Here is a 26,366-nt window from a genome sequence, read left to right as displayed (position 1 = left end):
GGTGTGGGACGGGGACCCCTCAGTCCTCAGGAAGGACCTTCCCAGCCGAGGTGTCCTCCTGATTTTTATCCGCCACACGTGGGTGTGGGACCAGCCCCTCGTGCCTCCGCCCCTCCTACCAGTCTGGATGTGGCTGCTGCTTTAATTCCGTGGTTGTAGGACTTCCATCCAGCTTGATTTCAGGCGGTTTTGAATGATGGTTGTTCTGTAGTTTAGTTGTAACTTTGATGTGGTTGTGGGAGGATGCGATACTGCCTCAAATGGAACATTTTAACATTGATTTATGTCCCTGGCATCTACTATGTCAGTTTAAAGGTGTTTGTACATTGGTTTGTAAATATACAGTAAAAACAAATAAAAAACGTGCTGCAGTTGGAGGCTCTTATTCCAAGACCTGAGAGTGTGGGGCAATTTCATAAGTATGTTTGAATATTCTTTTACATTTTTCTCATCCAGATTATAAACTTAGGTTCCTCATCCAGATTATAAACTTACAAACTTAGAATTATATAGGCCTTACAGAAAAAAGGGCTCAGCGGTTGTACTGTACTTCGTAAGCACAGTAGCCAAGGACACGAGTTTCCGAGTCAGATCTGAGTTCAAGACCCCACTCGATCATTTCTTAGCTTTGTGTACACCTCACAGGTTCTGCAACCTTTGAGCCTCAGTTTTCTCATCTGCAAAATGGGGTGATAATAGGGCTTACACTGTTTTGTGAGAGTTACATGAGATACTGCATGCAAAACCTAAGCACAGTGACTCACTTCTGATCAGTTAATGTTCATCATTAGTCATTGCTCCAAAACATGCAGCGTTTATAAGGCTTTCTCTGAACAGATATACCAGTTGACCTTCATACAACCTTTAAATGCTCATTCCTCTTCCAATGCAATAAAACATGCCAAAAATAAAAACCATCTCAAACTTTTAAAAATATTAGGAACCAGAATGTCCCAGATTTCATCAGCCTGTGTGGTCATCACTTCCTTTTATGCTAAATCACAACAGTCTAAATCCCCATTCTATATGTTGCCAAGAAGGTCAGGGTTTTGTTTTCTATTTTTTGTTTTGTTTTGTTTTGTTTTGTTTTGTTTTGTTTTGTTTTGTTTTGTTTTGTTTTCAGATATACAAGCACTCTGGGGACTCCTTAGAAAATTTTTATGTCACAAAGTATCTCCCCACCTAAGCCTTGGTTTGCTACGTGTTATAGAATCCAGGGTACCTCCCTCAAAGTGAGCTTCATTGAGCATTTTTCCACTTCTAAGGGCCCCAGAGAAGGAACTGTTCCTTTCTCACTCCATCCTAAGGCCCCACACTGAGTTTTCCAGTGACCTCTTCCAAGGACATTTTGTTTGGGAAAAAATCACTTCCTTCAAAGGACCTCTCATCCCTACCAGGTAGTCCTCAAAAGACCGCAAACAGCCCTAATTTATCCATTCTCAACTAGAAGAAACCAAGGGTCCTGGAGGGGAAAGCTGGTCCTAGATTTGTAGCAAGAAATATTCCAGATGAGCCGAGAATACCATGTTAGGTCAGAGAGCAAAGGAGGTGGACAAATGAGTGGTGTCAAAAGGACACAGAGACCAACAAGAAGGCACTTTCATTGGCTAAAGATGAGATAAAATGAACATCTAAAAGGAATAATAAACACAGTTGATTAAAACGTGAATATTGACATAAAAACATGAACTCATAATAATGTTTTGAAAAAGCAAGAGAAAGCAAACAGCCTCATCAGATCCCATTGCAACACCAAGTCTCTGTTCAGGAAGTTGGCCTTGGACGGGAATAAGCATGTACCCTGTCTTTCCTGTATAAACTGTATTGCAGGACCTGACATCACCCTAGTTGATGATAAAAAATTCCTTCCTCATATAAAAATTCCAGTTAAATGCAAAAGGATGATGGAATCAGAACATCATGTTGCCACTCCCAGTGAAATAATTGATTGAGGTAATAATCAGTAACAAGTGAAATCATTAGATGAAAGGTTGAGGAGGAGAGAGACTCTCACATCCTATCCATGATAGCTCCACTAACAATGGAACATCCAGACACTGGGTGCTTCCTTCTGTGATATGATAGGATGCCCACAACATTACATCTGAGGTGATGTTGCCCAAATAAATTGAGCCTGAGTCTCATCCAGTCTCAAGAACTAAATTTCATTTTTAGGGATGTAGGAAAGAGTGACATGACATTACAAGGAAGCAAAGAGGCAAATCCAGAGTGTGGGACATTCTCCAAGCCAGCCCACTCAGTTTCTGAATGAGCCAATGGCAGGAAAGGGAGGGGAGGGTGGGAACTGCTGTTGATAAAAGAGGCCTAAGAGACTTAACACTTAATGTGATAAGTGGACCTAGTTTGAATCCCAATTCAAGAAAACCAACCATGTGGTAGGAATACAGATTGGTGCAGCCACTATGGAAAACAGTATAGAGATTCCTCCAAAAATTAAAAATGGAACTGCCTTATGGCCCAGCAATTCTACTTCTGGGTATGTATCTGAAGGAACTCAAAACACTAGCTCAAAAGAATACATGCACCTCTATGTTCATTGCAGCATCATTTACAATAGCCAAGCTATGAAAGCAACCCAGGTGCCCATCAATAGACAAGTGGACTCAGAAATTGTGGTACCTATATACAATGGAATATTACTCAGCAATAAAAAAGGATAAGATCTTACTATTAACGACAGTATGGATGGACTAGAGGGTATTATGCGAAGTGAAATAAGTTAGAGAAATGCAAATACTATATGATTTCACTTATATGTGAAGTCTAAAGAACAAAATAAACTAACAACAACAACAAAAAATGAAACAGATTCATGGATACAAAGATCAGACTGATGGCTGCCAGAGGGGAGGGAGGTCGGGGGGCTGGGTGAAGGGATTAAGAAGTACATATTGGTCGTTAACTAGTAGACATGGGGATGTAAAGTACAGCATAGGGAATATAGTCGATAACATTATAATGACTATGTATGGTGTCAGGTGGGTACTGGAAATATCAAGGTGAAAACACTTTGTGAAGTATGTGATGATCAAACCACTATGCTGTGCACCTGAAACTAATACAAAATAATACTGAACGTTGGCTGTAAATGAAAAAAATACATGCATGTGCAAAAAGAAAAAGGAATACGTTTTTGTTAATGTGGCTGCTTTCAGACCTTGAAATGCAGTCCAGTCCTTTGCATCCTTTGCTCGACATGCAGTAAAACAGGCTGTTTCCAAGCAATCTGATTTCTGGCTACTTATGCTTCCCTATTTTAAGTTAACCTTGGTACTTACCAATTGGAAAAACTATTTTACATGAATATAGTCATCATATAGAAATATAGAAAAAAATAAAAGTAAAATCATTTTCTTTCAGAAACTAGGAAAATTTTGTTTGGACTTGGTATTAGGTGCCAAGGAAATATTGTCAATTCTTTCAATGTTCCAGTGGTGTGTGGTTATATAAAAATGCTCATGGTTCTCAGCAATGCATACTGAAGTGTGCAGGGCTTTGCTTTCAAATACAAATTTAAAAGAGAAGGAACTGCCCTGGCCAGTTTGGTTCAGCGGTTAGAGCGGCGGCCTGCGGAGCAGAGTCCAGGGCGTGAACCCTGTTTGCAGTTCGTCCCTGGCCCTGGTCAGGGTTGTGTGGGAGGCAACCAGTCCCTGTGTCTCTCTCACATCGATGTTTCTCTCTCTCCCTCTCTCTCTCTCTGTCTCTCCCCCCCTCCCTCCCACTCTATTTATTTGAAGATAAATAGAAAAATATCTTCGGGTGAGGACTTAAGGAAAGGAACAAGCAAACATAAAGTAACAAAACCTTGATAGTCACTGAATCAGGGTGATGGGTGTATGGGGAAAAAAGAATTTAAAAGGGACAGATGAAACACGTGTGCCAAAACCTTGATAACTGTTGAAACTGGAAATGTGTATACGAAGGTTCTTTGTATTTTTCCAACAAACACGGCACAACCCTGGGACCTGGGTTCGTTTCTCCAAATCTGGGTTGTGTGCACTGATCTCAGCACCGCGGACGGCGCTAAGGCTTCAGCACTGCTGTCTGGGACTGACTGAGCCAGACGGGCCAGGCCGCGCCCCTGTTCCCTCTGCAAGGCGGAAGGCTGTGTCATCTTTCTCCGGGCAGCCTCCCTGACCTCATCGGATCTGTGGGCAACTGCGTGAGCGAGCTCTCTGGTACATCGTGCAAGAATGAGCCGTTCTGAGCACAGTGCATCCAAGTCCTAATTTAGAAAGAAACAGTTTGCTAAGCGGCAGACAGTCAGCTCTCTGCACCACTGCTGACCCCGTGGGGCCTGCGCTCCCCCTCCGGCCTTCCAACGCAGGGGCTTTGCCTCATCTTGACATGGCCTCTTGCCCAGGGACCTTCTGCCTCCAGGTGCATGCAAGCCACCACATTTCTTCAAGTTTTAATTGTGATAAAATACACAGGACAAAAACTTGACCATTTTAATCATGCAAGTGTAGAGTTCAGTAGCAGTCAATACATTCACATTATTGTGCAACCAACCTCTAGACTTCTTTTTATTTTGCAAAACAGAAACTGTCCCCATTAAACAACCAAGCTCTCCATTCCCACTCCTGCCAGGCCCTGGCAGCCACCCTGTACTTTCAGTCCTGTGAATTTGATTACTCTGGGTGCCTCCTATGAGTGGAATCGTGCAGTTTTTGTCTTTTTGTGACCAGCTGATTTTACTCAGCATAATGTCCTCAAGGTCCATCCATGTTGTAGCATGTGTCGGAATTTTCTTTCTTTTTGTGGCTGAATGATATTCCATTGTATGGAAAGACCACATTGGGTCTGTCCTTCGCCACCGATGGACACTGGTTGCTTCCACCTTTTGTCTGCTGTGAGCGATGCCCTGCTGTGCCCAGAGGTGCACCAGGGCACTGCTTCTTGCAATATACACTCTTATCCTGTGGTTTCAAAAGTTTCAGGAACAGTTCTCCGACCAGGTTCAAGCTGCAGGTACAGAGAGCTGCTCTCCCTCAGAGAGGTCTGCCCCGCTCACTGCCGAGGACGGCAAGCCTGTGTGAGGGCTCCGTGGTTGCTGCCCTCTCCCTGGTACACTTTGTCTTTGTTTTAATGCTCACGTGAGGATATTTTTCCATTTATCTTCAGACAGAGTGTAAAGGAGTGAGGGAGGGAGGGAGGAAGGGAGGGAGAGGGAGAGAGAGAGAGAGAGAGAGAGAGAGAGAGAGAGAGAGAAACATCGACCTGTGACGGGGGCCAGGGGCCAAACCGAGATCTAGGTACGTGCCCTTGACTGGAATCGAACCCAAGACTCTTTGGTCCGCCAGCTGACACTAACCGCTGAGCCAAACCGGCCAGGGATGTTCACTTTGTTTTAAAACCACAAAAGTAATATATGCTGGCAAGAGGGTAAAAATTAGAAATTCGCTCCTATTTCTCATTTCATAAGTGGCGGTAGCTCTTATATGGAAGGCGTGAGTATCTTCCCCAAAGCTTTATTCTAGACACATACAAACGTATACATGAATATAGTTTTGCTCTGTGTTTTATGACAGCTTATTTTCCCTCTTAACAAGGTGTCACCTTTCCAGACCATGGGAAGGTGTGGTGTATCTAGAGTATTTTCCATTTCTGTGCTGTTACAAACAATGCTGAGTTGAATATCCTCACACATACCCCCTTCATATTTTTGTGAGTATTATCGTAGGACAGAAGCAGAAATGATGGCTCAAAGCGTAAGAACATTTAAAATGTTGACAGGAAGCCATGCTGTGCTCCTAATGGACTATGCCACTTTACCTGTTAGTTTAAAAGGGAGATTTGAGTTATTCTTTTGAGTTTAGGGCAAAAACATTTCAGTCTGTTCTTATTTGATCACCAAATATCCTTGCCCTTCTACAAGCAAATCTAAATAGCCTGTGCTACTTAATTAAAATCTGCTTGGAAAAATCTCAGGTTAGTAAAATTAGATAATTTAGCAACTGTTGTCTAATTTATATCTAATTGAGTGTTTCTACAGATTATACATTTCAGAATTTCTCCTTTGAAGTATCAGGAAATACAAAGTTAATCTGGTAAATATTCGCATCTTTTACTTGCAGGATTCCAAAAATATATATTTTAAATGCCATGTCTCTTGAAAAAAGAAAGAAACCCCTTGCTCCCTACACCTTCCTTTTTTTCTTTTTTTAACTGTTTTAAAGATTACAAACTGCCGGGAAAGATCAGTCCTCAGAGGCTTTTCTGTTGAGATGCCCAGGGGGAATGCCCGCCCCCAGCTCCAAGTTTAATTACTTAAGCCACTTGAAAGGTTTGTGAATGTCTGCCTAGGCAAGCAATTTCACAATTACATTTCAAATATAAAGATTTCATCCAATAAGGCGAAAATTGCTCATGGCACACGTATTTGAAAATGAGCAGTTGGTGGTCCCCAGAGGCAACCCACAGCCCGGGAGGCGGCGAGCGGGGAGGAGAGGCCAGCTCCCTGGCGTTTACAAGAGTGCTGTCCCGGGCAAACCGCGGGGCTAGCCTGGTCCTGAGCACAGCGCCGCGGCCGGGCTCCTCTTTGTGTTCCCTGCGTCCTCTGGCGTGTCTGCGTGGTGCACGGGCGCATCCGCACACGGGCAGGGATGGAGCGGCGGCCACTCCCCCACCCTTCCCGGTAGGGCAGGCTGGCTGTCCTCTTAGGGGGATGGCGATCGTGCATGCTCGATTGTTCTGCGACTATTGATTCGCCTCACTCTGAGGATTCCAGTGGCAAAGTGACCCTCCCTCCGCCTGTCCCCTCCCTTCCCAGCTCCTGCCCTCCCTCTCCCCTCAGCGGGATCCGCCGCTTGGTGCCCCTCCTCCTCCCATTTCTCTGGCTCCGGGATTCCTGAAGTTATTAGGAGAAATAAGGTAGCCGAGGGGACCACATGGAAGTTGTGACAGCTCCCAGCAGCGCGCCCCTTTCATTTGAGCCATTACCTCGCCTTAGGAATTACCGCTGACACGTTGAATGAAGGAAGTCTCCGTGCCTGTCAACCTGCCGGGATGGGCCACTGCTGCTGCAAGCCTTATATCTGCCTTCAGTGCCTGGACGCCACGGTACTTTGCCTTCCCTCTCTCTTCTAACCTCTCCTCCTCTGAAAGGGCAGAGAGAAAGCCAGAGCCACCTGGGTCCCTCCCCCAGCCTGTGGTGCGCTTTGTTGGTGAGCAGAGGCTGCAGCGCGGGTGGCCCACTCTGCAGAGCCTTACATAATTCTGTCTGCAGTCCCCACGGAACTGTTGCATTTCCCTGAAACTGCTGGGCTGTGCTCAGGCACCTCCAAGCCCAAGCTGCCAAAAATTCCTTGGGATATTCCCAGTGCATTTTAATGTACCTGTGAAACCTAAGATGTTTTAGTGGAGAATTTAGACTCGCTAGACATGTTTTCCTCCGCCAGCTGCTAACTTTGAAACTTTATCACTCTTTTTTACAAACAGCATTCATCCTTGTAATGTATATTCTTGCGTGCAGAGAAGAAAGCACCAGTACAGCTCTTCTCTGTGGGCTTCTTTGCATCGCATGGGGTGAATGGCATAGAGGTGAAAACTGAGAGCCAGAGTCTGCGGCTGTGTCCCAGTCTTCAGTGGCAGGAAATTCACAGCCAGGGACCTGGGGATACAGGACAAGTGAGAATTGGATGATAGTTCCAACACGAAGCCATTCTTTGCTTTTGACATTTGCCTGTGAGCTTGCAAATGGATTAGGATATGCTTTTAATTTTACTGCTAGGAATTTGTTGGCCAGAAATCTTGTCTCTGTGATATATTTTATGCTCATGCTCAATGGAATTCTCAAAGATGCATGAAATGGGATTTAGTGAGGAGTTGAAATCGCTTCCTTTCAATGTGGACGTCAGCTATAGAGAGAGCTCGAGGTATAGTGTGTGACCAGGTGAAGGAAATATATGGCTTAATATAAACTCATTACAGGAGTGTCACTTGGGAACATCTTAGTTATCAGCCTGTTTATAAACTGTGACCTAAAGTCGGGTTACATACAACCTAGGAAAATTAAACTATCCTAAAAGTTACCTAGTACTTTTGTCCCAATAGAAATAACTGTTTCAATGGCTTTGGCTTTGGCTATCATGAGTATGAACTAAAATATTTATATACACATTTATGTGCTTTTATCAAGAAGTAGAAATATAAGATGTTTGCATGCAGTTTGCAAATTCAACATTGACGCGATTAAGCCCTTTTTCAAAAGCAGTGTTCACAAAAAGACATTGAAGAAAGCTTTATAACAATAATTATAACAAAAAAGAAGGAGTTACTACATGTACAATATTATGTCCATATTCCTAAACCCTGGTACAAAATTTTTAGAAATTGGAGCTATAATATACAGACCTTGTATGAGAAAAATATATTGTACCGTGAACCCACCCTTTTCTTGTTTCAAATCAAGTTCTTGAAAATAATTAACCCTGTGTCATTCTTCTTAGTTTGGGGGTTGGAGAGATAATTAAAAGTTATTTTGTTTCTTTAGCAGTGTGACATTTAAGTAACTTTCAAACATTCTAGCTTTGAAACCTCCAACCTAACACATATTTTTTACCAATGAAAACTTAAAAGCTTATACTGAATCTATGAACTTCCTCATTGTGTTTATACCCACGGTTGTTGACTTCTCTGTACTGTGTTTTAGAATAGTATTTCCATCGGAGGTTTTGTAGATAAGTGTTCATGGGTGCTCATTTTAGGAATTGAGGGCTTTCTTTTGTTACGTTTTTTAAAATTAATACTTTATTTAGTCGCCCACTTTTCTGGATAATTTCACGGGCAGTGTGCCAAAATCATCTGTTTATTCAGTAGTGACCTGTTGGGCCAGGAATTATATACCAGGAGTATGATGGGATTCCACTCCAATCTCCAACTCTGGAAATCAATACTCCTTTAAATCCCACAATAAAATCCTTTAGTTTGTCAGTCAGCTGTAAGAACCCCAGCATCACCATTGAAAGAGGCCTGATAAAATTGTTGGTAAAGTGGTTTCTGGTTACTTTAGCCCAGCTTAATAATGAAGGAAGGAAGGAAGGGAGGGAGGGAGGGAGGAAGGAAGGAAGGAAGGAAGATACATTTCCTCAGAACTTTATATGGATACAAAATACAAAAACTTAATTTTGAAAAATAAAAACAGTTTTTTGACAATTTGATCATAATGCAGCAAAGAGTTTCTGGAAAGAGTGGTGGGACAATGAAAGAGACATTTAGGTAATTGATTGGTTTCAGAGATGGGCCGAGAATGAGAAATCTGAAAATGCTTTTTATTTTCAATCCTCTCCTGAGGATATTTTCTCAAATATCTTCAGTTAGTGTGGGAGAGGGGGAGAGAGAGAGAGAAACATCGATGTCAGAGAGACACATCCATTGGTTGCCTCCCGCATGACCCCGACCAGGGCCAGGGACAAACCGCAACGGAGGTACGGAATCGAACCCGCGACTCCTTGGTCCGTTGCTCTAACCACTGAACAACCGGTCAGGGCTGAAATGCTTCTTTAGCATTAACTTATTGGCAGAAACTATAGAATCTTGCTGGAGTAGGAAATAAATAAAAATGCGTTAAATGAACAAATGGTTATTAAAAGCTGCTTGTGCTCATGTGCTTTCAACTTTATGACACCTATTTGTTGGCGATATTTATTACTGGTTTACTCTGTGCCTACTTATTGTGGGGACCATCCAATAATTCTTAGAAGGCGTGTCTTGCTTAGCAGTTACGTGTTTGGTTGTACTTCTACCTTTTCCAAAAAAATTACAAATGGGGTACACAACAGTAACATACAGACAGCAACTACAACAGTACAAGAGAGGAGTATAGTCCAATGAGGTTCTGAGGTCCTGACCTTCCATGTTTCTGGAATCTAGTGAAAAGAGAAGTTAGTTCTGGAATCATAGGCAAGGTTTCTTGGGAGAGTGGAGCCTGACTTTCGCTTGGAAGAATGTGGAGGAGTTTCCGTGAGCCGTGGAGAAGGAGTGGGCTTCTGAGCAGGAGCGCCGAGGAAAGGGATTCTAGCCAGAGAGCTGTGAGCTGCGGCACGGGGAAGCTGAGCACGCAGGAGTGTGGGCAAAGGTTCTCCAGGCCGAAAGCCAGACCCAGGTTTTTCAACATGCGTTAATAAGAAGTAGGGGTCCACCTTGGGATTTTGAGCTGTTAGGAAACATCCAAACCTGTGGAGAATCTTTATGAGTGTATCTGAGCCAAACCGAAGAACCTGCCAGGAAACAAGATCTCAGATTCTCTGGGCGAGAGTTTTGCAGTTTTTCTTCTGCGTGTGGAATTAAGGAGGGAATGTAAAGACGATTACATGAAGGTGGGAGAAAGCAAGGTACAGGGTAGTTACCAAGACTACGGGCTCCCTTGAGGGTGGTTCCGCCTCCAAGGGGCCTCAGTGAGGGGACTCCTCCCCCTGGCCAGGGAGCTCCGCTGGTTGGAGCGAGTGTTAATACAGATACGCAAGAGCAATGGACAGGGCTGCTTCGGGCCCAGAGAAATCTTTTTATAGGCCTGGGCAGTGACTATCGGTCATGACCTGCATAGTTAGGAATTTATGATCCGCTCACCCTGTGAGGTTACTTTCGGTCCGATTTGTTACAGAGCCCCTTGTTCGTCCCCAGAGCAGAGCAGCAATCTGTAGACAGACTCATTCTGTAGATATTTTAAAAGTAAAGGTGTGACCCAGGAAGAACTTGGGACACCCAGATGGATTCCAGAGTCGTTCAGCTGTGGACTCAGCCTGTTCCCGGATCAGGCCAGCAGCTCCGGACCCTTCACCTGCCAGAGCTGGACCGTTCTTACGGACGCTGCGTTGTTAAGAGAAGTAACTAGATGTGTAGACCGGAATGCCACTTCACAAGCACACGAAGGATAATCTGCCTGAGAAATGTCATTTCTTTTGAGAGTCAGTGTCTGGCTTCCTAAGAAGCTTTGAGAAGAATGGAATCTGAGCCTCGTCACTTAGGCATTCGGCGGCCTCGGAGCCTGAAACTGCTGCAGTTGGGAAGGCTGCATGATTGTCACCACCTTGGTGGCTGCTTTTCCTGAGCTCCCTTGGCTCCTTCTGCTACAACTCACTTGGCTGGTTTAGTTCCTGCCCTGTCCCCTGTCGCTTTGGGGCTAATTTGCATAACTCTACCCTAACCTTTTCTGTTTTGATTATAACGGCAGAGGCTAATCTACCTTTTCTCTAAACTCTCAGGAGTTGGGAGAAGGCACCTCACGGTTCCTCCCTGGTTTGTGTGGGTGATCCGACAGCAGTGAATTTGGGAAGGTGATTAGAGGAGGAGAATCCAGAAAGGTCAGGAAACTTCTTAAGTAACACATACGTGGACTAAACTCGAGGCCCGGCTAGGTGTCCTTTCTTTTGCTCACTCTGAGATCCAGCATTTCCCAGCATGGCTTCTTTGGATGCACATCCCTTCTCCTTCGGCCCCCTTAAGTCTCTGTCTGCTCGAATTGTGCATTAGCCATCCAGGGGGGCACAACATCCCCTGGTCAGCTGCAGCCTCTGGGGTGAGCTGGTCATCTTGTGACCACTGACACTCCCCACCACGCACGAGGGCAGGGGCGGAACGAAGCACTGATTGAGTCCTTCCGATTTTTAAAATAAGGTACGCTTCGCTCATTTATCACACAAGTAGACATTAACACATATTTGAGGGTATTGAATATGCATGAAACCTTCCCTTTGACCAGTCTATGTTAAATGTTATTGCCACATGGAGAGGCAGATACAAAAACGCAGAGGGTCTGTGCTAATTCTATGCGAGAGGGCATAATACCCCTTGGCATGGCGTCAGAGCTGCCTTAAAGTCATAATAGCCGAAAGGAGCAACGAAAGGTCAGCGCACGTCCCAGAGGGACGTCCCACCGTCCTGCTATGAGTCTGGCGGATCGTCACAGCAGCGGGATAGAAAATGAACGCCGCACTCGCAGAAGGTTGCGTGACCGCGGCGCTGATGACTTAGGAGTTCTCTCCGTGTCGCCTTGTGGCTGCTTCGTTCTGAGAAACAAAAGCAAATGTTCCCCTATGTGACCCAGTTCCACCGTGCAGAATAAGCCATGACCTGAAATCCTGGAACCCGGGGGCAAAGCAATACTGTTCCTGGGAAGAAGGAAACATTCCTTAACCTCTTTGTAATTTCATGAGTATGTATGTCCCTTTGAATTTCAAAAATTCATGACAAGAAGGATCAGGATGTGTCCTCAAATACCAGAACTGTATGGACTTCTCGTTCAGCTCCGTCATGGGGCTTTTGTTTAGCCTGGAAAAAGCGACCCCGCTTGTTTATGTGGCTGCATTTTCCTGATCTGCACTGATTTTAGGGCAGGGAAATGATAGGAGAAATTAGTTGGGAGTCTTTGGGCTTACGACATATATTTATTTAAATGTACATATATATGCCCACCTTTAAAAAATAGCAGGTGGGAAAAGGTTGCTGATAAAATCACAACAACAGTGAATTTTGTGACATTGTCATCAGCACCCCTTGTAGCTAATCAAGAATTCTTACAGGAGGGATCAGACCAGAGGCAGAAACTCAGTGAGGAAAAGGGCCCATCTGATGGGGGTGACAGGTCCCCAGAAATAGCTCCTGGTGCTGCTTTGGTCATCAGCTCCCCTGGCCTTTGCCTGGGTGCTCCCGTCATGGCCTCTCGCTTGTTCATCCTCCGGGCTCAGGACATCTTCACGCCACCCCTGCTGCGTCGAGTTACCTCATGTCGTTTTGTAATCGCTCACTCGTTCGCTGACTCTGGGAGACTCAGAGGCTCCTTGAATGTCCGGAAATACCCTGCCTGGCACGTCTGCCTGGCACTCAGTGGGCACTCAGCAAAATGTGTTGTTTTGTATAAATTTCCTATTTGTGGATTAGTTGGGGTGAAAACACCTCAGAGTCACCCAACATTCAGTGTTAATAATAAACAGGCTGTTCTGTTGGTTTCTAATTCGGGGGTGGGGGAGGAGATGTCCAGGAAAAATCACACGGATGATGCTAATGAGGAGAGTTGTTTTTACATCCTGTTACCACCAAGTTCACATGGGTGGCGTCAGCCACTTGCATAGATAACTCCCACGACCAGGTGTTTAAAATAACAGAGTGCGGCAGGTTTGCCCGGGTGGCCACACATCCGGCTGCTTGGCGTCAGCGCAGAGCTGAGCAGGGCCTCCGCTTCGCCCGCTTCCGCGGCTGGGGAGGGTCAAGGCGGCGTTCCCAGGGCGAGAGCAGCCCGGCCTGGGGCCGTGGTGGAGCTGTGGGCTCCACTCTGGCAGACTTGCAGGGGTCTTTGGAGGGCTCGTGGAGGGGACAGTGGTTCTGGACTCCTCTGCGACCGCAAGGTGCCACGGAGAGAGGAACGGACAGCAGGGGAGCGTGGCCAAGTTAAAGAGGTAGCTGGGGAGACGCAGCTGCTGGTATGGGCTTGCTGAGTGTCCTCCAAGGGTCCGTTTGCAGTGAAGCCTGACACACAGCAAAGATAAAGAGGAGCGTTAGAGGGGTGGCCTTCTTAGACGTGGCGATTTCTGGACTGTATCACCAGGGTGGTTTGGATGGCTACTTCTAGTTCTATTTTTAACCCTTTGGCATGCAAGCAGGAGCTCGTGTGCTTGGCACCAGTTAGGAATTTCCCGCTCACCCCCCGGGTCGGGAAGCACTGACCTAACACCGGGCCACAGCGGAGGCCTGTCCCATGCTCCAGTCGTCCTCCCTGTCCTCACGCTGGACCTGGTTCGGGTGGAGGGGTGAGGGGTCGGGGCACGAGCTCCTTTCCCGGGAGGCTCTGGGACAGCCTCGCTCCTGCGTGTGCAGCACCTAGGGGCCGAGCAGGGCAGCCGGGGCTCTGCTGACACGGTGGTGGAGGACGACCCTTTGAGGCGAGGAGTGGAGCTGAAGGTCCCTGTCACCTCCTCCTGAGGCCCAGTGTCCCTACGGCCACAGCAGCTGACTCATTCCATCTGCTAGCATAAAGCAGAAGATACCATCATCGATGCCGAGAATTCATAAATTTGAAAAGTTGATACTTCAAGTACAAGCACTTAGGGAAGGTCTGCTGCCAACTGCACAGGCTGGCCTTCGCCAGCAGGGCTCGGCGTGCCGGCCCCAGACGGCGATGTTCATCCAGAGGCCACGGGAGGGTTAGGGAAGCTGAGCAGTGACCCTATCAGGAGCGACAGCCCCGTGCGGGCCACACTGGGGATATTCTGACGTGCAGCAGACGAATCAACGCCCAGGACAAGCATGATCTGTGCAGGTGGTGGGTGGGGGGTGAACACAGCCAGGGAATTTTTTCATTGAAACGATGGTCAGAAGCCGACCTCTCCCATCAGACGTGAAAATCTTCGTGGTAGGACGTGTTCAATCCGATCTGAGGAGCAATACAATTTCTTTTCTTTTTATCCTCAGCTGAGGACACTTTTTTGCATTTCTCATCAGATGGAGCGGGAGGGAGAGAGGGAGGAAGTCATGTGAGGACTGTTGTCTGAAACTGGTTGGTTTTACAGCCTGCGCTGAACGGGTGGGGATGAGGGTGGACGGGCTCATCCTCATCAGTCTTCTCCGTCTGTCTGCACGGCCTCTGCTTCCCGGAAAGCGGGCTAATCCTTTTCACCAAAGCAGTCAGGTCCCAAAACACTGTCTGCAGCTGGGTCCCCTCTTCCTCCCTGCTCGGGACCTCGGGCCTGTCCTTCCCTAAACGTCTGTTCCCCCGTGGCTGGAAGGTCAGGAGTTTGTCAGGACAGGATCCCCCAGGCGTGTCAGCGTTCCCCTCGGGGCTGCTTCCTGGCGTTGGGTGAGAAACCCGAGTTCGTTTGTTGTTTTTGTTAAGTTCTGGTTGTCCACTGCTGACCTCCGGGTCCCCGCAGGTCTCCACACTCCCAGAGCGAGGACCTGCGTGATGCTGTTTCTGGTCTGATAAGGACGGTATTTTGACCCTCAGCTCTGCTTAGGAACTGAGAATACTCGTGTTCAAAGGTATTCTTGAGAGTACAAACAAGATAAAGATTATGGTAGGGTAAATACGGAAACGTACCCTTTCCAGAACACCACGTTTTTGCAGTAGGAGCGACAAGGTGCATGTCAGCTGCCGTATCGTATAGAACGGGCACACGGTCCCGGTGATCAGTCTGGTTAGAATTCACTCCCTGTTCTGTTCTGTCTTTGAACGTAGAGTAGAATCAGGACAGAGGCAGGAAGGTGCTTTAAAAAAATTTAAAAAGCAGAGTGTAAGATTGGCATAACAATGTTAAACACGTTTTGGTAGCTAATATGAAAAGCACCTGTCTTTGATAGGCTGTTATCCAGTTACAAATCAAATCAAAGGAAACAATGGAGTTATGATAACAACTAACATTTCTAGAGAGCTTGCTAAGTGCCAGCACTGCTCTGGCTACTTCACATATTTTGACTCATTTAACCCTCATGACAGTCCTGTGCAGTGGGCATGGCAGAGAGGCCGCAACACTTAGGGTTAGCAACATACGCACTCCCAGGTGGAACCTCTGGCCTTCATTTATTTATTTTTAAATATGTTTTTATTGAATTTTTAGAGGGAGAGGAAGGGAGAGACAGATAGAAACATCGATGTGATAAACACTGATCAACTTCCTCCTGCACCCCACCCCCTGCTGGGGATTGAGCCCATAACCTGAATATGTGCCCTGACTGGGAATCAAACTGGGACCTCTCAGTCCTTGGGATGACGCTCAGTCCACTGAGCCACACTGACCAGGGACCTCTAATCTTTAAATTCAGGGGAGGCAAGGATGCTCTGGGCTGGGATGGAAGGAGAGAGCTTCACCAGTGAGATGGGTCTATTGTCCCTCAAAGGATGTATCATCGATAGTTTTCCTAAGAGAACCATGAGCTAATAACTGTTGATGCCTGAGACTAAAATAGCTCTCGGTTTACTCTGCAAATAGAGTTTTATTTTGGTGTTATGTATGATTACTTTGCCTAGCAAATGCCTTAGGGATGACCTGAGACCCTCCCCTTAACCCAAAGTGTTACACGTGTTACCCAGGTCAAACTGCAGCAGACACAGATATGAGCTTGTGAACACTATCTGTTCAAATTCGGCAGTTTCTCCAGAAGGGTTAAAATCAAAGTCAAAGGAGTTAATAAAGAAAGAACATTCACAAGGCCCTGATGATATTCATGCTGGATATTTGCTACACATTTTAGTCACATCCCCTCTTTAGAAACGTTTGCTTTGGGAGTGCATGCTACAGAATGACAGAGACTTTATATTCTTGGGATCTCTCACTTGAAGAGAATTTATATGGCACATCTTTCTTAGTTATTAAAACTAATAAAATCATAAGAAAAGTAAATGTGTGTGGTGACTCAACAATGAAGATGATCTGTTCAGCATCACTTCAACTGCACCTCTTTTATGTCATAGAATGTGGTGATTTGAACCAGCTTAGTGGTTAGTTACAGATGACATTCTTTGCACTAAATACTTCCAGTACGAGATTTCCTCTCATTCCTTCTATTGATATGGAATTCAGTACAAAAAATAACTCTGAAGCCTTATGTTTTGTTGTTGGCCTTATTACAAAGAAAAATGCTTTATGTTACATTTTGTACTCATTATTCATTAGGGAGCTGACTGTATATGTCTGGACAAAGGGGTACGTTTAAGAAGACTGTTGGTGCCCTGGCCGGTTTGGCTCAGTGGTAAGAGCATCGGCCTGAGGTCCAGAGAGACCCGGGTTTGGTTCCCGCTAAGGGCATGTACCTCGGTTGCAGTTTGTCCACAGCCCCAGTGGGTCGTGCGGGTGGCAGCCACTCGATGTGTCCCTTTCACGTCGATGTCTCTCTCTCTCCCTCTCTTCCTCCCACTCTACCTGAATAAAATATGGAAAAATGTCCTCAGTGAGGATAAAAAAAATATATAATAAATAAATAAATACAAAAAGAAAACAATGTCTAATAATATAGAGCATAGATGTGAAGGGCATAGCTCTGCGGAGAAGGTTGGAGGGTGACCGGGAAGAGAGCCAGCGAGAGCAAAGCACGGATGCGGATGCTGCTGATACGATGTTGCCAGCTTTGCACTTTGAACTTGATCCGAAGGAGTGAGTAGGACTTGGCTGTGTCAGTTTTATGTGCTTCTGTAATGAGGAAGTTTTCTCCTTAAGGGTTAGGCTTATAAATATTTGCTTAATATGATGCATTAATTAAACATGTGAACGTGCTCATCTAGCATGAAACTAGGGGACTCTCGGTGTCCATTTTGTTCTTTCAGAATGAAAGTGCCCTCGTGAAAGAAAAGGCGCTGTCGATCGAGCTCGCGAACGTCAGGGATGAAGTAGGTAAGTCGGGCGTGGAAGCGAGGGGCGCGCAGAACGTCCTTCCTGCTACCGGGGAACGTGTACCAAAAGCAGTTCTGTCTCGTGTGATCAGCCGGAGCAGAGCTGCCCAGGCAGATGAAGTGTCTTGCCCAGCACAGCGGTGGGTTCTCGCAGCCTTGCAGGGAGCCAAAATTTGTACGTCTCTGTGTTTATAAAGACAGCTTCGTAACGGTTCACAGAGGAGCTAATCAGACCTTGACTCGGCTCTTCGCAGATGGCAGCCCCCGTCCATCTGTGTTGTGCTGTGACGAGCAGCCCTCCGTTTACGTCCCCCACTGCGGGCTACACGAGGCACTCTCGGAAACATCAAGTGCCCCGTGGCTGCCTGCCACGGAATGCGCTCCGACGTGGCACGAGGTCAGCAACACGCATGTGGGTGCATTAAAAGGCTGAGGTTCGTGTTGAAACTCCTGGTCTGTGGATTGCATGGTGTCATTCAGTCTGAACCGTAAGCCCTCACGCATGACAGGCTGATTCCAGACCCTGGCTCCCACTTGAAGCCAAAGATCAGACCAAGCATTTTCCATCTTCCCTCTCTGCATCCCATTTCTCTCTTCCTTTTCCTGTTACTCTCTTTCCCCACGAAGCAGTCAGCATCGCCTACTCCCCTTGGCTGGCTCTCTTCTCTTTCCGGGGAGCACCATCCCCTAGCCACAGTGGCCCCGGCGGCCGGCTGGGTGCAGGCATGCCCCAAGGATGTGCGGTGGACAGGATAGTGATGTCCAAACACCCACCCCTTTTTTTAACCTTCAAAGTTTTTTTTTCATTGCTGTGAATCTTGTGACTTCTTTTCATCAAGAGGGATCAGCAGTGGCCTCTTCTCCCCTGTAAGGAGAGCAGGTCCCGATGGCAAAGCAGGGAATAAGAGTTCTCCTTCCCAGCCTGCGCTGCAGGGCGCCCCACTGGGCCACCAGCCCGGGGATGAGCCCCACACAGGTTTTCTGAGCGAGGTTGCCAGGAGCCGCGGCCGCAGAGCTGGGGGGGAAGCTCCTACGAAGCCACGGTCCGTAGGGCATGCGTTTCTCCGCGACGCGGGTGAGCTCTCGGTGGTTCTGAGCGTGGGCTCTGGAGGCAATGACCCAGCCGGTGAAGCCGGGCGAGTTGCCTCCCCTCTCTGTCCCTCGTTCCCCTGCATCAGGAAGGAAGTTGGTTAAAGAAGATGCTGGTGATGAAGCAGGCTGTGAGGGTGACTCTCATAACTCGTAGGTTTGTAGCACCGTCCATCCACAAACAGAGGGGAGATCTCTCCCCAGAGAGACGTCTGCACCCCTGTGGCCAAGCTTTGGATCTGGGGGTGTGCACCTGGACCCAGCTGGGTGTGGGCCACATCTAGTGCTGCTCCCCTCTGTCCTTTCCAGAAGAAGCTTCTGGATGAGGCAAGAACCACACAAAGATTGCATTGTGCTTTTTGTATTTAGGTTTTATTTCGTTTCTGCAGTGGTGCTAAAAATAGAAGCAGAAATCACCTGGCAAAGGAAAAAGCCATTGTGGGGGCAGCGGATGGCCTGGGCAGCCCCACAGCCTGGCCACTCAGCCCCGCACCCAGCGCCCGTGGGCGCCAGAGCCTCCGTACAGACCGCCTGTGTGAGGGACGAAAGCCAGGGGCAGGGCTCAACGTCAAGTGAAGTCCATAAATTCCCGTCTTGACCTGCGAGGTATTCCCTTGAGAGGCTGACAGAATTAAGCTTACAAACCTGATTTACAGATGATCACAGACAGAGATCGATGGTCAAGCCTATCTCTAAATGGAAATCAGGGATTTCTAAAGGTTGTGAGTTCAGACATGGAGGAGGGGAAGAAGCCACAAAAGGTAGGTTGTACCTGCGATCGGACACCCCTCTGAAAGGGGTTTCCATTGTGCCCCAGCTGGCATGGGGCCGCTGCCGCCCAGACGCAGGAGTGCTTTTTCCTCTGTGCACGAGGGCACCACGTGGGCCGGCTGTGACCGGTGCTGTGGAGCAGCAGTGTTGACTGACAGCTCGTGTCCTCAGGCTGACGGTCAGGGGCTCCGCGGAGGAGCTGTTGTCTGACATGGGCCTGCAGGTAGGAGGGGAGGACCTGATTACTGAGCTCGGATTGAAGCCTGCTGCCTGCTGCCCCAGGGAATGTGTCCTGGACCAGGGGCGTCCTGGTTGTTTTTCAGGCATGACTCACGCTGCGCACCTACAGGAAGAAAACCGTTTGTTTCCCCTTCCTCTTTTCGTGCATTAAAAAGCTCTTCGTGCTTGCATGTACAGTGCCATACTGATAAACTAGAATAAGCTATCATACTGATAACTAGAATAAGCTATCATACTGATAAACTAGAATAAGCTATCATACTGATAAACTAGAATAAGCTATCATACTGATAAACTAGAATAAGCTACTCTTCCCCTTTGAGTACCTGGCTTCTTACCACATTTGCTATAATACAACAACAGATGTACTGTTTGCAAAGTACTTCCTGGAATATAGTCTCAGAAGTGTGGACCAGTCCTGGCCAGTGTGCTCAGTGGTTACAGTGTCGGCCTGAGCACTGAAGGGTCACAGGTTGGATTCCCAGTCAAGGGCACCTACCCGGGTTGTGCTCCCCAGCCCCAGTCGGGGTCCCTTTGGGAGGCAACCAATTGAAGTGTCTCCTCTCTCTTATCAATGTTCTTCTCTCCCCCTCCCCCCGCCTGCCCTCCATCCCTCCTTTCCACTCTCTCGATGGAAAAAATATCCTTGGATGAAGATTAACACACCAAAAAAAGTGTGGACTAATAGTTTTAATAGGATTTGACATTTGTCCTAAAATCATCTGTATGTGAAATGTCCTTGATATTTATTCTATAGATCAAGGTAAAAGATTATGGTAGATTTAATCTCATTGTATCTAGGGCTGCCATATAAAGAGGAAATCTCTCTCTCTCTCTCTCTCTCTCTCTCACACACACACACACACACACACACACACACACACACACACACACACCTGAGAAGAAACAGATAATATCCAAGTATGTACCAGGGTATAGTTTGAGATGGAGCTTTTTGTGGTCCCAGAGTAGAGTCCTGTGGAGAGGCTGAAAATCATTGAGAGCGGTGTTACGTTGTATCCCCTTTGGAGACAGGGATCTCTGGTCATCCTCTTGAAAGCTTCTCATCGCTCTGGCCTTGTCTCTGGAGTCGGCCTTCGCGGGTTTGTCCTTGGAGAGGCCTCCCCCGAGCTGCAGTGGGGGGGGGGGACGGCAGGCACGGTGGGTCTCCAGGAAACCAGAACCCAGCACCACGCCCAGGGGAAGAGGACCCATAAAGCTAGTAACAGGTTTAATATTTAACTTTTTTTTTTTTAATCACATTTTAGCATTTCCCAGAAAAATGTAATTCTTAAATTGTGAGCCTTGATTTTTGGATGGAGTGTCATTCTCCAAAGTTGGAAGTCAGTATTGAATAAGGGAAGGGTCACTCTTCCAGGGTAAATGCTGAAGTAGATTTGTAAGATGCTCTTCCCAGAAGCGGCTTTCCTTTCGAGACCGTAGGCTTCGGGTTGTTCACTGCCACCGGGGGATGTCTGTGATCCTCTCTCCAGCAAATCTGCCTTAGTAGAAAACCTGAGCCTTAAAAAGTATGAGTTAGATGAATTCCGCCCGATAGAAGAACATGTGCATGCAGAGCTAGGTCCAGACGGGGCCTCTGGTTTCACTCCTGGTCAGCCCTGACGGCCGCCCAGCCGGACAGTCCTGTGGGGAGGTCCGTGCGGTGGAGCTGGGCCGGGGTCCTCGCTCACGCCTCGCCTCCTGCCGGGGTCCTCCTCCCAGCTGCTCACTGCTGTGACCGCCTGCATGGCGTGTGAACTTGCCTCTCGTCTTCGAAGTTCTCAGTCACCCCACCTGTCCTCCTTCTGATCGTATCTACCCGCCACCACCCCCAGTCCCCGCGCTGACGGACAGGCTGTCCTCTGCGTCCAGATGTGCCTTCCGCCCCCCCTCTCTTAGCCTCCTTCCTCTCTGAACTGTTACAACCTGTTACCACCAGGTCCTTTGGGTTTCATCTTTCTGCCAGCTTCAGGCTCGAGAGGGACTTTTCTTTTATATCTGTACTGAACACTTTAAAAACATTTAGCATGAATAGTTTTTAAAACAGAAAGTCGTTTTGAACAAAGCAATCATTCTGGCAGAGTTTCTCAGGTATTATACAGAAAGATAAATGGTTAAATTCACATTTTGATTAAAGTCACCCTATTGAAACAAAGCCAAAAATATATATATATTAAAGAATTCTAACAGTTTGAAATGAAGGTATGATAGGAACCTACATTTGTAGCAATACACCACAACTTGTTTCTTATTGTTTTTAAGTTACTAACTACAATGAATTTTTCAAGTTATTCTCATTTATAACTAGCAACCCACACAGACAACAGACACCACTGTATGTGTTTTGTGAGATGATTTGCCTTTTGGGTTACACTATCATTTGTCTTCCAATTTTATGATCATAACCCCAGGTATTTACACAGTGCTCAGTACTTACCAAGCTCTGTCACATGTATTTTATTTATTTATTCCAACAACTTGATGAAGTAGGTGTTGGTATCTCTATTTCATAGGAAATTGAGGCTCAGACAGATGATCCTCTAAGCACGTACAGCTGGTACGGGACAGAGTTAGGTCTTCTACACCCAGTGGGTGAGTTTCCCATGGCATTCCAGCCCAGCACCAAGTTATTTTTATAATTTTTCATTTAGTAAATTGAAAAATCAGATAAATAAAATGACCTTTCCCCCAATTCTGTGCAACTTGGACACAAATCCATAAAGGATGCTGGTACGGATCTGTGCAGACCTGGAGTAGAGTGTGATTATGTAACACTTAGGACGGTAACTGGTCCTACACTAATCCATTAGGGTTGGGTTCAGGGGCCAAAACAACCGCCCCAAGTAATAGCAGCTTAATCAGCGTTGATTTTTTAATTTTTATCCTCACCTGAGGACATTTTTGCATTTATCTTCAGATAGAGTGGGAGGGAGAGGGGGGGGAGAGAGAGAGAGAAACATTGATGTGAGAGAGACACATTGACTGGCTGCCACCCACACGACCCCAACCGGGGCCAGGGACAAACTGCAACTCAAGGTTGATGTTTATTTCTCTCTTATCTAAAAATCAGGAGAAACACCCAGAGTCCAGGGGCCCAGGCTTCTTCCAGCTCATTGTTCTGCTGCCCCAGACCGCGGCCCTCTCTTGGTCCGTGCAGCATCGGCGCTACAGTTATCATATTTATTCCAGGACGTGGGGTGGAGGAAGGAACGAGCAAAGAAACAGAGCTCTCTCTGGGGGGAGTTTTCAGGAACTACCTTCAGCATAGATCCGATTGACCAGAACTGTCACGAGGCAAATTTCATCAAAAGGGAGGCTGGGCCTGGCCATGTGGCTCAGTGGATTGAACGTCATCCCATGGACTGAGAGGTCCCAGTTCAATTCCCAGTCAGGGCACATGTTCGGGCTGTGGGCTTGACCCCCAGTAGGGGGCGTGCAGGAGGCAGCTGATCGATGTTTCTCTCTCACATGGATGTTTCTATCTCTCTCTCTCTCTCTCCCTTCCTCTCTCTCTGAAAAATCAATTAAAAAACAAAACAAAACACCATATTATAAAAAGATGGTGGGGAGACTGGGACATGCGCTCTAATACCTTGCCCAGATAGTACTTTATTCCTGTGGAAGAAGGGGAGAATGAACATGCGGGGGCTACGAGCCGCCAGTGTGATGGGGCGGAATTGCCTCCATCACTAAGTGGGGAGAACAGTCCTGTCACCCTGGGCGCTGAGATCAGAGGATCTAGCAGAGTATTTGGCAGAACAGAGGGAGCTTAATATGTGCTACTTCCCTTATCTCCAGTGAGGATCTTCTGTCTTCCTTCCTCTCGTAGCTTTAAAAAAGCTGAGTCAAAATGCAGCAGCTAGAAGATACCCCAGAAAAAAATAACCAATCCTGAGATCACAAAGATAATGGGCATTTTCTGATTGATAAAAACATCTCCTCGAAGCACACTAGCTTAACCCACTTCAACTATGAAGACAGAGGACTTTAAAGTGAAGGTCTAGGGGAAAGATGCTCTGTGCTTACACCAATCAAAAGGAAAATTGGAGTGTCCACGTTAACGTCACACGAAGCAAACTGCAGACCTGGAACACCACTGGGGATGAAGATGGCCATTACGTCATGATAAAGGAGGCAGTTTCCTGAAAAGACGGAACAGTACTAAATATCTATGTACCTAACAGTAGAGCTTCAAACACATGAAGCAAAAACTGGTAGGACTAAAATGAGAAATAGACAAACCCAGAATTATGTTGGGAGACTTCAGCATTCTTCTGTCAGCACCGATAGAACAAGCAGGCAGAAAGTCAGGAGAATATACAAGACCTGACATGGCCCTGGCCAGTTTTTCTCAGTAGTTAGAGCATCAGCCCGCAGACCGAAGGGTCTCAGGTTTGATTCCCAGTCAAGGGCATGTACCTGGGTGGCATGTTTGATCCCCAGCCCTAGTTAGGGTCGTGTGGGAGGCAATCAACTGATGTGTTTCTCTCACATCAATGTTTCTCCCTCTCTCTTCCTCCCGCCCTTCCAGTCTTTCTAAAAATCAATGAAAAAATATCCTCGAGTGAGGATTAACAACAACAAAACAAACCTAAGCTGAGGTATCCACCAGCTCCACCTGACTGACATCCCGCAACAGCATCCTTCTCAAGTACGCACAGAACATTGGGCAACGTAGACCGTATTTTGAGCCATAAAACAAACCTCAGATAATATAAAAGAATTGAAATCATACAAAATATTTTGGACTGTAACAAAATTAGACTCTGAGTCAATAATAAGAAAATACCTGGAAGACTCTAAACATTTGGAAATTACGCAACATACTTTTAAACAGCACCTGGGTCAAAGAGGAAACCCCAAAGCAAAATAGAAAATATGTTGAGTTGAGTGAAAATAAAAATGCAACTTATCAAAATCTGTGGAGTGGAAAATTCTCTCTGATCAGCAGAGTTAAATCTTCTCATTCAGTTATGCAACAGCATGGGGGGGGGGGGGGCACTGTGTGCTATCACTGTCCTAGCCTCTGTTGTGGGGAAGCGGGGAGTGTTATTTAAAAGAAGGTGTGGTTAGGCTCAGGATGCTGTCAGAAATCTGAGAGTGACGATACAGCTTCGAATACTGCGTTCTTCGCAGGATTGACCGCTCAGCGTGACTAGGTCTGGGCTTTGCCTGTGTCTCCTATAGGGAAATGATACTTGTTCTGAGCTGGAAAAAAAAGAAAACCAGTGATGTTAACTGCCATGATTAGGCTGATGTCAATAAATACAATCTTCTGAAGTTATTTTAGCCCACCCGGCACAGTAACATCAAGCTGCACACTCCTTACATGTGAGGCTGGGTCTGGTTGCCATGGGAAATGCATCATCAGCTACAGTCTCACAAAACTGTTCCTCTCTTTGAGACAATGATTTATTCCAATTGGCAGCAACACATTTTTTTTTATATTTATAAAATTCTGTGATATCTACACACATAGCACATTTCAGTTATTTTATGGGGAGATCTCTGTTTTGTGATCCTCTAAAATATTTATTCCTTTATGAATAAAGATAATTCTGCTTTCTGATATATGTTAATGGTGATATTTTTAAATCTGTGTGTTTCGTCCTTAACTAACCTGAATTGACTGACTAGAATAACTCACGGTGCCAAGGGCTGCCAGACCTTACCCAGAGGGCCAGCCGCTTCTTGACGTTACGAGTGAGCTGTCCCCATAAAATGGTGGCTTCATAAATCCCACATTTACAGTGGTATGCTTTTTACAAGGCCCTTTCATGTATTATTTCATTTGATCCTGACAACAACCCTAAGAGAAAGGTAAGCCAGACAATCCAACATTTTAACGATGACTAAATCATGTTTATAGAGAGTGAAAGCAAGCCCCATGTCATAACTGTGAGGCATCACGGAGCTGGGTCCTTATCTCGTCCCCCACGACCACGTGCTGCCTTCATGTCGTTAGGTCTCAACTGGTGTCTCAGGAAGAAAATAAAAAGCAAGAGAAAGAGGTGACATACTACATACATCTAACTCAAAAACTGCTGAAAACCATCTTGCAAAATACATATTTTTGATGACCATCACACATAAATTATGTAGATACAGTCACCTCCTCTTGTGAGTGTCTCATGCACACAGATCCCCCTTTATTTTTCTTTACATCTTGAGCCCCAGGCCAGGGCTGAGCACAGTAAGTGTGAAACATTTACTGCTTCATTTTATAAACTTGATGGAACCCAAGAGACATACCCATTAGCGTGCCAGGAGTAAGTCTGCACACAGCCTCTGACCTCGGGTGACTGTGTATTAGAGAGATGGACACATAACCAGATCATTTAAATCCAGTGTAATGAGTAAATGCTAGAGGGCTAGATGTTCGGAGGAGGGTGTATAACCCAGTCAGGGTTAACATTTGATTTTTCTTGTCTGGTCTCATACCACTGTGACTTATTTTTATTCATTCAGGTAACCACAGATATTAGCAAGGCCGTGTGCAGGGATTCTCAAGCACTATCGATCTATTCCTTAATTTGGCAGTTTATCTGAACAAAATAACATATAAATTGCAATATATGCTTATATAATATGCAGGTCATTTTTTTCTTTTTTTCTTTTTTTTTTTTTTTACCAAAACTGCAGTCTTCCAGCCAAGTGTCAGGTCTTTGGGAAGGTTCTGGTGAAAAGGATGATAACTAGACCAATTCTGCATTGCAAGTAACTGTGTAAAGACCTCCTAAATTTCAGCAATAATGAATCTGGTCATCGTCTCAGAGCTCCTTGACACAACTTTTCTTAAAAGAAAAAAAAAAAAAGCTGGTGCTGAAGCGTGTGGTCGAGTTTCGCTGCTCAGACGATGGTTCCAGATGGAGCGAGCAGGCTGGCAGGCTGGCAGCAGAGGGGGTGTTGACCTTGGTGGAGTCACTGT

The 26,366-nt window shown here is 46.3% G+C and overlaps 1 protein-coding gene across 4 annotated transcripts in view; it reads left to right on the top strand.

The window, feature by feature from the left end:
* Positions 1-26,366, top strand: part of MTUS2 (microtubule associated scaffold protein 2) — a 389,435-nt gene that overhangs the window by 322,772 nt on the left and 40,297 nt on the right. For 3 of the 4 annotated variants that reach the window (XM_036252380.1, XM_036252379.1, XM_036252378.1), the window contains one exon: positions 17,273-17,339. In XM_036252380.1, coding sequence (XP_036108273.1) covers positions 17,273-17,339 — 67 coding nt within the window. Of the gene's footprint in view, positions 1-6,838; positions 7,084-17,272; positions 17,340-26,366 lie in introns of those variants that run through there. The other variant, XM_036252381.1, reaches the window with a different exon arrangement.

This window comes from Molossus molossus, unplaced genomic scaffold (assembly GCF_014108415.1).
Source record: "Molossus molossus isolate mMolMol1 unplaced genomic scaffold, mMolMol1.p scaffold_m16_p_10, whole genome shotgun sequence".
NCBI classification, from domain to species: domain Eukaryota; kingdom Metazoa; phylum Chordata; class Mammalia; order Chiroptera; family Molossidae; genus Molossus; species Molossus molossus.
The sequence above is the reverse complement of the archived record's forward strand: the minus strand, read 5'-3'. Positions and strand labels throughout refer to the sequence as shown.